This window comes from Thamnophis elegans, chromosome 2, assembly GCF_009769535.1.
Source record: "Thamnophis elegans isolate rThaEle1 chromosome 2, rThaEle1.pri, whole genome shotgun sequence".
Classification (NCBI taxonomy): Eukaryota; Metazoa; Chordata; class Lepidosauria; order Squamata; family Colubridae; genus Thamnophis; species Thamnophis elegans.
Genome location: NC_045542.1, coordinates 36,519,904 through 36,532,650, shown reverse-complemented (window position 1 = coordinate 36,532,650; position 12,747 = coordinate 36,519,904). Strand labels below are relative to the sequence as shown.

At 43.4% G+C, this 12,747-nt stretch overlaps 1 protein-coding gene across 2 annotated transcripts in view; it reads right to left on the bottom strand.

The window, feature by feature from the left end:
- The window catches only part of DGKA (diacylglycerol kinase alpha), an 83,236-nt gene that overhangs the window by 19,946 nt on the left and 50,543 nt on the right, over nucleotides 1-12,747 (bottom strand). The window contains exons 2-10 of one of the 2 annotated variants that reach the window (XM_032212283.1): nucleotides 12,559-12,654; nucleotides 11,791-11,867; nucleotides 8,821-8,950; nucleotides 8,532-8,612; nucleotides 7,679-7,728; nucleotides 6,319-6,393; nucleotides 5,004-5,123; nucleotides 3,705-3,822; nucleotides 501-589 (exon numbers count right to left, since the gene is read on the bottom strand). In XM_032212283.1, coding sequence (XP_032068174.1) covers nucleotides 501-589; nucleotides 3,705-3,822; nucleotides 5,004-5,123; nucleotides 6,319-6,393; nucleotides 7,679-7,728; nucleotides 8,532-8,612; nucleotides 8,821-8,950; nucleotides 11,791-11,867; nucleotides 12,559-12,628 — 810 coding nt within the window. In that variant the 5' untranslated portion in view covers nucleotides 12,629-12,654. Of the gene's footprint in view, nucleotides 1-500; nucleotides 590-3,704; nucleotides 3,823-5,003; nucleotides 5,124-6,318; nucleotides 6,394-7,678; nucleotides 7,729-8,531; nucleotides 8,613-8,820; nucleotides 8,951-11,790; nucleotides 11,868-12,558; nucleotides 12,655-12,747 lie in introns of those variants that run through there. The other variant, XM_032212284.1, reaches the window with a different exon arrangement.

Genomic DNA, 12,747 nt, shown 5'->3' with positions numbered 1-12,747 from the left:
GCGTGTCTTATATTTTAGAGGGTCTTATACTCTGAAAAATACAGTACTTTTAAATGAAATATTAATTTAGGCAAGTTTGTCTTTTTAAAAACATTATCTTTTTCGGTTGCCATCTACTTTTTTCCTGTCTCCTGGGGGAATGAATATATTTTCCAGCTTGTGTTGCATGCTGAGAGACATTATGTCTCTCAGCATGCAATATAAACTGGAAAACACATCCATTCCTCCAAAAGGCTTCTAGCGGTGATTATGACACTAATACCAAAGCCAAGGAAGGGCAAAGAGTTGAAGTAAAAAGGAACCAAACAAGGCTATTTCGATCTCACATATTGAGGACTAGAAACAGGCATACCACCTAGACCTCTTAGAAGAATGAAGGGAAGGGTTGGGAAGATGAAGGAGCCAATAGAAATGGGGAGAGCAGAAATCCTGGATAAGGAAGGCAGAAATACAGAAGTCTGGCTGATGGGTGCAGAACTTGTCCTTGCTGGGTTACTCACATTGGTGTCACGGCGGTTCTTAGCATAGGTGCTGATGCAGCTGAGAGGAGCCTTCCGAGCACAGCGCTCATGCACGATGTACTTACAGACTGTGGGCGAAAAGGAGGAGGGATTCAATTAGATGCTACGGTAATAGAAATTAAAGAACCCCTGTTATTCCCCAAGCAGCATTCAGCTTCTCTACCTGAACTTGGATCCTATCAGCTTAGCGTAACATCTCCTTTCCTCTCCTTTCTCCCCATAGCTTCCTCACCCTTATTTTTTGGTTGAGCCTTTTCCCCCCAAACCTAGCGATTCATACAAAACAGCTGAACGACTCCATTGCTATCCTGGATAAGGGATCCCATGAGCCAGCAACAGCGAAGCACAGCTAAAGGCCTGGGGAAATGACCAGCAGTCTTTTTTTTTTTTTTTAAATCCAGCTAGGCAAAAAAAGTTAAATTGGAATAAACGTCTGTGGGGAGCGATCCGTTCAGGCAAAATTGGAGGCGGTTGAAGCACCCCTAGTGGTGTACCAGTGCCCCCTAGAGGCACTGGTACACCATGGTACAGGTGTACCAGTGCCTGCTGGGAGCACCAGGTACCGTTCCGGTACAGTGCTCCAGGGGGCCTACCTGCCCTCCTTACCTGTATTTGAGTCGATCGGGGCTTACACGCATGCGCATGGAGTGTGTATGGGGCCTGCACCATGCTCTGTTGAGCGGCTGGAGGGTCACAGAGCCGTCACAGAGTGTGGTGGACACCCGGCCCCATTGCACTGTACCAGTTGCAATGGGATCCGGAACCCACCACTGGGCACCCCTAAATCTGTTTCTGTTGGGTTTATCTCCAGGCAAGACTGTAAAGAACCAGAGGAAGAATTTCTCAAGAATTCTTGCTTTTCCTGGGACTATTTTGGAAGTTTCCCCAGAAAAGAAGGTTAACCTGCTATGAAACCTCTCTTCTATGTTCACATGACTTGGCTGAGCACAGAAGATTAGCTTTTGTGGGATAAAAGCAAGCCTCTCTAACCCCATGGCTGATTTAAATATTTGTATGACACACTAACCTGTTTAACGATCCAGTTTAGTGTGTGATGAGAACACGGCTAAAAAGAAACTCTTGGAAAAGAGAACATGAGAATTCAGCCTAGTTTTCTCTTCTGGTTTAAAGTCAGCGTGAATTCTTAGATCTTCTGCTAAGCAGACTGTGGTTGAAAGATTTTTCACCTTTTCTAAATAATCAAGATGCAATTCTTTTTGGATTTGGAAAGGAGCTAAGGAGGATTTCTGAGATGGCATTTTTCTTTTTCTCGCTGAATATTTTATAAACATCCAGAGAGAAAAAATTGCCAGATTGTTCAGAGGAAGAGAAAGCTACTTTTAAACTTCTGGGTGGCCAAAGCATACAAATACTCCAAGTTCTCAGGAAGAAATAGCCCTGAACAAACAGCCCTGCACTTGCTGTGAGTACAGAATGCACACATGTACACATATGTGCAATGTATCTAAAAATATTTTTTTAAACAGATGCTCATTTAACGAGGGAAAATCCTCCAACTTATCCAAATAGAATTCGTAACAGAATTATTTTGCATCTGTTTTAAACTAAGAGTATACAAAGATAGATGCTTCTTCTGAATAAATTAAATTACTGCTATTATGAATGCTATGCTGCATGCACTTAAATATTACATGCTTCATAAATATTTTTGTCAACATAATTAGTGATGGGCAATGTTAATGTGTTCCAGCAGATGGCAGTATGGGGCTGACCTTGCCTAGCTCAGAAGCCAGCCAAATTGAGAAGACTGGATTGAAATTTAAATGGGAGCCCAACACAGAATAACCAGCATTGGAACATAGATTAGGAAATGTGTGTGTGTGGGGGGGGGGGAACCAAACTGACAACCGAAAATAGATTTTTAGTTGCTATTGAGAGAGAACTGCAGGGTTCAGTCCACACAATCACTGGAAATTGAGTGTTACTTTAACACTATTTTTTATCACATCTTTCCCACATTTTCCCCACATCTTTCACCTTCCAAAACCTATGCAGTCTTGAACCAGGTTTCATAGGAAATTTCTGCTTTCTTTTGCAGTGTGGTTAAGGCACCAAGCTAGAAACCAGAAGTTTGTGAGTTCTAGTCCCATTTTAAGCATGAAAGCCAGTTGGGTGACTTTGGGCCAGTTGCTCTCACCGTAATGCACCTCACATGATTGTGGTGGTTTGGAAACCAGGAGGAGGAAGGGCTGCAGGTAGTCCGCGACTTACAACAGTTCATTTAGTGACCATTCAAAGTTACAATGGCACTAAAAATGCGACATACAACTGTTTTTCACAGTTGCGACCTTTGCAGCATCCCCGTGGTCATGTGATCAAGATTCAGATGCTTGGCAACTGGTTCATATGTTATGTCCGTTGCTGTGTCCCAAGATCACGCTGCAACCTTCTGACAAGCAAAGTTAATGGGGAAGTCAAATTCAATTAACATCCGTGTTCCTAGCTTATCAACTGCAGTGATTCACTTAACAACCGATTCAAGGGAGGTCGTAAAATGGGGCAAAACTCACTTTAACAAACATCTCTCTTAACAATAGAAAATTTTGGGCTCAATTGCGGCCGTTAAGTCAAGGACTACCAGTATCAGGGATGTTTGCTGCCTTTAAATTATCAAAATAATGAAGGTAGGCCTTATAAATAAAGAGCCACAGGATGAAAGTAATTCCCGTGGAGGATCACATTTTATGACATCACAGCTGCCTTGCCCACTGGAGGTTCCAGTTTCTCCTAGGTGTCTTTAGATAGGGTTGTTGGGAAGACTACTGAGGCCAATTCAGGCAGAGCCATCGGCACCAGGACCGACAAATCTGGGTGAGATGGATAAATGAAGTGACCTGGACCATTGCAGCTTCTGGTTTGATCTATGACAGTGGTTCCCAAACTTGGCAACTTTAAGACTTGTGGACTTCAACTCCCAGAATTCTGCAGCCAGCAGAGCTTCTGGGAGTTGAAGTCCACAAGTCTTAAAGTTGCCAAGTTTGGGAACCACTGATTTATGAGGAGGATATCTGCTAAAGCAGCAGCTGGAGGAAACCTTCGCCTTCTGCTTCCACCATCAAATCAGTCTCAGCTCCCTTGAAGGGCTGGAAGCCTGAGCCCCCAGGAAGAAAAGACCATCTCCCCTCTTCCCACACAACGCCCAGGACAGAGCAACACACTCACAAGTACAGCGCAGCCCCTGCTTGCGTAGCCCCAAGAGCAGCGTCTCACACACGTTGCAGTAAACAGGGCGGTTAAAGTGCTTCAGGCGCCACAGGTGCTGCCCGTCATCTTTCATCGTCTGAAGCAATGGAGAAAGTTGGCAATTAAGGAAGAGGCTTAAGGGGGTGACTGGTTTGGGAGACAAAGGGAAGAGGAGGCATCGAGGCTCTCTGAGTGGGAACAGAAGGTAGAAGTAGTGAAAGGATTTGAGCTAAAAAAATTTCCTGAGCACAAAAGTGATATTGCTTTCGGAACATGCATGGAATGGCTTGCACCTAAATGCCTATTACATACCGTGTTTTCCCGAAAATAAGACAGGGTCTTATTTTCTTTTGACTCTCCTAAAATAAGCACTTGGCCTTATTTTCAGTGAGGTCTTATTATTTTTGAGGTGCAGGATGTGGCGAGCGTGGTCACCATATGTGTTACAATATTTTTGGGGAAGGGCTTATTTTAGCAAATGTGCTGAAAAGCCCGATTGGGCTTATTTATCTAGGGAGGATAAATAAGCCACTGCGTCCCTACAGTTATTTGAGTAACATTTTCTCTTTAAGCCAACTCAAAGTCAAAGCTATATAATGGTTTTGTTTCACCATTCATTACATTGTCGGAGGTGAAATCGGCGCTCAGCTGCAGGTTTTATGGCCATTTTAGGATGATGCTGTCCTTCCCCTTCAGTCCACAGTCAGCCTCCCATGCATTCATTCTGCTGCAGTCCCCAAAGGAGATGGAGAGAGCAGCAGAATTGCAAACAGCCTTCAACTGCTGACTCGACATCCCTCTAAGACACAGCACAGCTGGCTGGGGAATTCTGGGAGTTGAAATACCCAGGACTTAAAGTCGCCAAGGTTGAGAAACACTGCTCTAAGAGCTTTAACTCCGTGGCCCCTATCAACTTAGCTAATTCCTTATTTGTTGTCTATAGACAAAGGAAAACAAAGGGTGAGACATCTTAAGTAAAAGTGCTACCTGTGACTCAGTTCTCTGGGTGATTCTGAACTATTTTTTTTTTTGTTTAAAATGTTTAACTTCGATAGAAGAGAATGGGAGACAGGAGCAGAATCACTGGAAGGCACCTGGAGGTAAGAATTTTCCAGCCAGACCAGCAGTCCTTCTCTAGTGTCGTGATGGGAAGGGGCAGGAAAGGTGAAATAAATCAACCAATTATCACATGTCGGACAAGGAAAATCAAAAGCCACGTTCAACAGTAAAGTTAGAAGGACCAAGGCAAAACGAGGCCTTCGTCCCCTCTGTACTTACCGCCTCCAGTCCAAGTAGCACCAGGAGGGGGACGGTGGTGGCACCTCCGCGGAGCCATTCAGAGAGAGACACAGTACCGCTGCTGTCATAATCAATTTCACGCATCATCTCCTGCAGGATCTGAGCGGGGGAAGGGTTGATCCGAAAAGGAGAGCCTTAGGAGGGAGCCATTGCAGTGCTTGTTCCAGTCCATTTGTCCCAAAGTGATGCACAACCCTCATTTTAGGAGAAAAATTTCAAGACAGCTCGTCTTTCTTGTCAAAGAGGCACCCGACAAGCTACAATTATCTGCAGCATAAGGCAGGGACTACTCTTTCCTCATTGCACAGCACTGAATTGGCTCCTCATTCCCAGGTCTTTATTTATGCAAATCTTGAAAAAAAAAAACCAGATCCCTTGAACAAACTGAAAAGAAACCCGAAGTCAGGATAATGCTGTATCTTAAATAGAATTAATCATGTGCCTCCAGATTTAGGACAAGCTATCCTTCACCATCAATAATTCAGGCAATAATTTGGGATATAGAAATGTGATAAATACATAAGCAAAAAGTATAATGAGATCTCTCATACCTATCCAGTATCCCACATCCTTCTGTACACTTATCTGAATGGCAGCAACTACTGAGCAGAAACACGGAAAATAGGTTCTCCCCCACCCCAGCACTCAATTTCTTGCAAAAAACAAAAACAACAACCTTCCCCACAAATCCAGAAAACTCTAAACCTCTTTCATCTCTTAATAGAAGCAGAAAATGAAACCACAATTCTATTAGGTAAATCCCATTAACTAAATACTGATTCTATATATGAAAGTCACATCCGGCTTTATCTCATTTAGCTGTAGGTTCCTTCCCTTCCAACTGTCTCCTAATCTTTCTTCCTTAATGCACACAATATGAGCTCCTTCCCTTTTGGGTGTTATAGCAAAAATTATTGTTAATAGCAATCCTGGTGTCAGTCTCCAAAAACTAAGAAAGACATGCTGAGTTTCCTTTATTGTTCCACACCTATACAAGGGAAATCTTGCCAAACTAAAGCAACTACTTGCATCATTAAAGATATATCTTGAGAACTCCTGGGGAGGAACTGACTTGACTCTCTTCCTCCCAACCAATCTATCTAAAATCTTCCTGCCTCTTAGTCCTCTGGAATGGCCTCCCTCCCTCCTGGGAATCCAGACTACGTTCTACTGCATCCAGTTCTAGAGCCCAACATAGACACCTACATTCTGGAGCCAATCATGGTGATTATACGTTGAAAGTATGTAAATGGGGAAGGGGTAGATGAAGCAATTGAAGGAATTCTGTACTTACTGGTTTAAGTTCAGTGACATCCCAGTCCAGATATTCAGCTACGCGCATCATCTGCGTGATGATGCGGTCTACCTCCTAGAGAGAACACCACCATTTAGGACCAGAATTAAATTCCAGTGGTTCATATGAAGGGTCATGCATGCATTTGTCAGTCTGGCACCTCTTATTGTGTTCAACCAGGGGTCAGCAACCTGCAGCTCTGGAGCCACATGTGGCTCTTTCATCCCTCTGCTGTGGCTCCCTGTCGCCTGTCGGTGCCATAATTTCCGGTTGGGAGGAGGAGAAAACACAGTGTGCCAGGAGGAGACTCTATGGCACGTGGCGGGTTTACCAGTCAGTTCCACATTGATAGGGCTTTTGGTTAGCACAGGTAGAGGAAAAAGGACACCACTCTAGGAGGAGACTCTATGGTGGGGGAACCAGACTTCTGGTTGGCTCCAGAATTGAACGGGGGGCTTCCAATTAGGCCCTTTGTGGCTCTTTGAGTGTTTAAGGTTGCCACCCCCAGTGTTAGACCACGGGTCCTCAGAATTGCTAACAAAGGATGTTCTTGGCATTGTAGCCAAAGGTATCAAAAGGAAGAATGTTGATGAAGACTGATCTAGAGGGATAAATTTAGAGCTCAGATGAAAGCAGGTGTCCCCAATTTTTTTTAATCAAAGAACAGAAAATGAGTCAGACAAAAGCAATATATCTTAGCCTGTTGAAAATGAGATATTTTGGTTCTCACAGGAGACACAGTGATGGGGGCATGCGGCTGTTTAATAAGAAGAGAGCAAATTTCTTCTTCCTCCCAAAGGCGCCATAGGATGTGGTCTCCAGAGGACCTTCAAAGTTTTTACCAAAATATCATTTATAATGTGAAAGGAGGGGAAACCGCGTCCCAAAAACATCTAAGAGTTTCTTCTAGCTGCATTTAATTAACTTGACTTGAGGGTGATTACATTTATACTTACATTAAATCAAATTTAATTTTTATTGTGGCCTAACCACAGCCCTTGGAGCAAGTCTGCTGCACATCACTCAAAAGCCCTGTGTGGTCCTTTAACCAAAAAAGATGGTACCTTTCGGTGCTAAACCAACAGGAACCAACAAAAATCAGACTGATGTGTACACTAGCACAGGAGGCTGTCAGCTATATTACAGTGGGATGCATTACTGAAAAGATTTTGCATCAAAATATTTGGGCCTTTTTTACCACAAAAAACTGAACATACTGGTGTTTCTGTGTGTGTGTGTGTGTGTGTGTGTGAATCTGTTGTGTGGATAAACCAATACTTCTATCTGAAGTGGAGTTAAAAAGAACAGGGAGACTCGGTTCCAAAACTCTATAATCTTATAACGGCCTCATGCTACTTACTGAATTGTCAAGAAGACCATTTCCATCTTTGTCATAAAGCTTGAAGGTGACTGTGGAAGGAAAAATGGAAATAAAAAAATAGAAGCTTCTAGACAAGGGATCGCCAAATACGCATGTCTCTGCCTTTACCCTCTTGCCCCAGGCCTCTTCCCTCAAGAGTCTTGTTTCATCTAGCCTTTTCATTTCACCTTACTTGAGGGAGACAAAGCGTATTACTAAAGCAGGCTCCTTCAGTTTGAGAGCAAGATCAATTTCTTTTGCAGAAACCCCAGCATAAATTCCCCAATGTCAGTTTTAAAATGTCAGTTTTCAGCAAGGATTTCAAAAGACTTCTACAAATTTAAAACAGAGGCATTCTTGTTAAAACTGTATGAGCTTAAGATGGATGCCAGCAGAAGAATTACAATTATCCTACACAAATAGGAGGTGAACATGACTACCCCGAGCCTACTAAAGAATGCTACCCTTCTGCATATCCAGCAAAATTAAATTCTCTTTCACAGTAGAGTGAGTAAAAATTAATCAAAATTTTATATACCTATGATAATATATTTGGCGGATGACTCTAGGGAGGCGAAAATCATATTCAGGAGGGAGGGAGGGAAGGAGGGAGGGAGGAAGCGAGGGAGGGAGGGAGGGAGGGAGGGAGGGAGGGAGGGAGGGAGGGAGGGAGGGAGGAAGGAAGGAAGGAAGGAAGGAAAGAGATATCTTAATGACAGCAAGTTGGTTCTCTGTCCTGAAGAATTATCAAAATCAGATTTTCCCAGTCAAAACGTGCCTCCATCAAAAAATCAAGCTCTGAACTGAGACCTTTAGCTGCTATTCTGCTCTCTTGATCCTTTGCAGTACTCACATTCCAGTTTGTCTTCGGGCCTCCCACCTTCTAGCAGCGAGAAGTAACAAGAGACGTCATTGACGCAAACAGAACCACTGGCTGAAAAGCAGAGAGTACACTGGGTTAAGTAATCCTTCGTCCTCGGAACTGCTAGATATTCCGGCTGCCTAACCCAGCCCTCCTCAAAGAGATCCTTACTAAAAAAAAATGGGATGGAGGGGCAGAAAGGATGCAAGCCCACCCTCTTCCCCAAATCCTCAGAGAAAGGTCAATATTTTATATGAGGCAGCTTGCCAAGCCGACATACCTGGCTCTTTTGTGGTTTGTCCTGCCGTAGTCTGGAAAGACATGAAGAGGTGACAGCAAAGTTCATCCGAGATCGCCTCCGCTTCCAAGTAAGTTTTCAGGAAGAGCTTGAAGCCTTCGAAGTCTATGGACTGAGAACAGCATTATCAGAGAGAAATAAGGCAAAGCCACAGAGAAGAATGCCAGGAATCACAGCTACTGAACATTCCCTATTGATTGTGCCAAAAAGCGGAGCTTTGACTCAGCTAATAATGTGTCACTTCAGTGCTAGATATATTGCTGTATGCAGGCAATGGTAAAAATGCTATTTCTCATTTTAATGGGAAACAGGATGGCTGTTCCCCATTGTTTGGTTGCTACTGGAACTACCGTAATGAAATTGTGATTAATGGACCCAGAAAGAAATCATTGCATATACTTCAAACAAGAGGAACATGTGGAGTGATGGGGATGGGGGTTTAGGATAAGCCACAATGGAGCTGTTGAATGTCAGATGTAGGAAGGGAGGCTGGAGTCAGTTTTAGGATATATGTCACCTTATGTGTCCTATGAGAACTGGTGTTTAAAGATACCCAAAATAAATCAGTAAAATTGGCAACTGGGATTTGGGTGTGTGTGTGTCACAAACCCATATTTGACATTTTGCTTAAAAAGCTACTTCACTGCAGAGGAGATTGCAAGAATCACACACACAGACTGGAAGGAGGACCTGGGTCACGGCCACATGACTGACTTTTGTACTTCTGAACATGTTCCGTTTACATGAAGGAATGGGAGAAATGTCAGATCTGAGAATCGTGTAATGTAGTTGGAGGATTCACCAACATCTCAGAATGAAGGAATAAACCCTCAAATAATTGGCAGAATGGAAAACCAAACACCAAGGCCACGTTCTGGTGGTGTGTGTGTGTGTGTCTGTGTGTGTAGGAAAAACAGCACACCAAGATAAATAGTAGAAAAAATAAATGCAGTTAATGAACAAAAAAGAAGAGCCAGAAGCACAACCAAGCTGCAGTACTAAATACTTGGGTGCAATCCCAAAACAACCGGAGTGCCACTTGAACACTACTGGCATTGACAAATTCAACATCAATCAATTGCAAAAGGCAGCTTTCCTCAGACCAGCTTATGTCCTTGCAACGATACTTCTCATGCCATCAAACATCAACATCTGCCTAACCCAGATCCTTGGGAGGACTCGGGAGGTGGATAAAAATGCCAAATCCAGTTGCAACATTTGGCTGACGAACCATAAAATAACAATAATACTTCAGATTGTATTTGAAGTTATGCTTTCAGTTCTAGGCAAGAAACATTTTGAAAAGATGTAGGACAGGAACTGGACAATGCAGTGCTTTCCAAATGTTTTGGCCTACAACAACTTCTTGCTATTGGCCATGCAGGCTTGAGATGAATCCAAAATATTTGAAAGTCACCATGTTGCCTGCCACTGACACAGACACAGTGAAAGTGGCTCAGGTGATGGCAACAAAGACATTTGGGAGTGCAGAAAATAAGGAAGAAAGTTGAAAGAAGATGATTATTTATAGCTGCTGAAGACTAAGAAAGGGATATGAAAGCCCCTCAGGTAAGAGTTATCACACAAGAGTGAGTAAAGGGTTGTTCTCATCTTCTGCAGGGAGTAGAACTGGACCTAGATTACAAAATGTCATAATCTTTAGAGGTTTAGATTTACATGTGACAAATGAATCAATTACTTGGGAAAAGGGCTCGTCTGCTGGAAATCCTCAATCAGAATCTGACTGACATCTTCTGGCTCCAGCACTGGATTTCCTGCTCAGAATTGGGGATTGGACTACAAAGCCTTCGCTGTAATTCTATGACTCTGTCTGCATATCACAGCTGATCCAGTTAGTATGTCGCTTCCATATGCCATCAGCAGACCATCTGGAATAGCTGGGTCAGACAGTAACCGTGTAATAGCACCCCCACTCCCAACTGCTACAAAGGAGGATTGGAATACGGTAATTTCTCTTCCCACTGCCTGCATTTTTTAAAATTTTCCTCCAGGAGGGAGATAGGCATGGGTTGGGTAACTTGGAGATTGTGCTCTAGAGAGCCACAGCCTACCTTGCTTGTTTCTGCTCCTTGCTCTCATGCACAACCCCAATGTGACCAAAAACTAATTGAAGCCAAAATAGCTACACAGACAAACTATCTCTCCAAATGCTGTTCCATTTCCATGGGGCTCTCTAGGATATCCTCTTGATCACCGACATTGGGGGAGATCATTAACCTTTACAAAGTGTGGCTATGACAATGCAGAGTGAATTGATAGAGGACTGGTTTAGTTGCAAATAAGATCAAGTCTCTTTGGAGCTAAATCTAACGCACGCTGGGTAAAACAGCTGAGTTTTAGAGTTTATAAAACACTTTTAGGGACGCGGTGGCTCAGTGGCTAAGATGCTGAGCTTGTCGATCAGAAAGGTTGGCAGTTCAAATCTCTAGCACCACGTAATGGTGTGAGCTCCCTTTACTTGTCCCAGCTTCTGTCAACCTAGCAGTTCAAAAGTATGTAAAAATGCAAGTAGAAAAACAAGAACCACCTTTGTTGGGAAGGTAGCAGCGTTCCGTGCACCTTTGGTGTTTAGTCATGCCAGCCACATGACCATGGAGATGTCTTCGGACAGCACTGGCTCTTTGGCTTTGAAACAGAGATGAGCACCACCCCCTAGAGTCAGGAACAACTAGCACATATGTGCGAGGGGAACCTTTACCTTTATGACACTTTTACTGCCCTCCAGAATGTCCCATAATGCAGCTAAGCATCGTGGAAACTCAGAATTTATGTGTGAAAGACAGAAGACACCCAAAGCGGTATGTAAGTTTGAAAAGATGTTGTGCTGATTTGCAAAGTCATCTTGCTGGTAAACACCTAATTAGGCAAATATACAACTTAGCAAGGCAAAAGATGGAGATGTTTGCAGGAAAGGAAGCAGAAGATACTCACATCCCCTTGCCGCTGCTGAGACAAGGTACCCTCTCCATAAAATTCCTTCAGCACATCCTGCACTTTCTTGCTGCTATCTGTGGAGCAAGGAACAACGAAGACTGACAAGGAAAAAAAAGTGTAGGAATTCTGCTACACTTCATACTATAACCGGGAAATGTGTCAAGCACGACATTTGCATTGGCTAACGATTAGAACTCTCTGAATGCTGTCCTAAGTTTCAAAGTGATGTAAAAATCAGAGGGTTGCAATGAGGCATCCAATCCAGCTGATGGAAATTAAAAACATTCTTAACTTGGGGTGTTAAAATGCAAGGTATCTAACTTGTAGAACGAATGGGTGGCCCAAGAATTTAAGTCATTAAGATAAGCCAAAGTTAAAGATTATCTTGTTTAGCAGAGTCCTTAAAAACTAAGACTATGCCTTCCTTGATATTTGTCTCTGGAAACTCAACTGTGATTTGTGCAGCCCACATGAGATATCAAGCTAATGCTACTGGGTTTGGGGGGGGGGATGGATGGAGGGAACAGATGGACATGGGCTAGCACAAAAGAATTATCCTAAGAGCCTTCCTGGGACCAGCACAGAAATGGCTGCTTTTCCTTTCTCGATGCTCAAATCAACCAGATTTAAGTTCTAAGGAGTTGGTACGGCCTTTGATTTTAGAGAGGAAGTTCTAGCTTTAACAGGTCTGCCTGTCTGTGCCTCTACCCCTCCCAGGGGCTAAGAGAAACCTACTGGTACAAAGGGAGAAGGAAAAGGACTCACAGTCAATATACTTCTGCAGCTGGGTGAACTCCTCTGGGCTGAGGGTGGCCCACTCCTTGCCGTCAGACATGATGCTGCTCTTCTTCCAATTTATGTCTGCAAACAGAGGAGTCAGGAGATGTCGTTAGACAGCAGGGGACGAAGATGAAATGGGCAGAGAAGGTGCTCTCTGGGCACACAATATCTCTC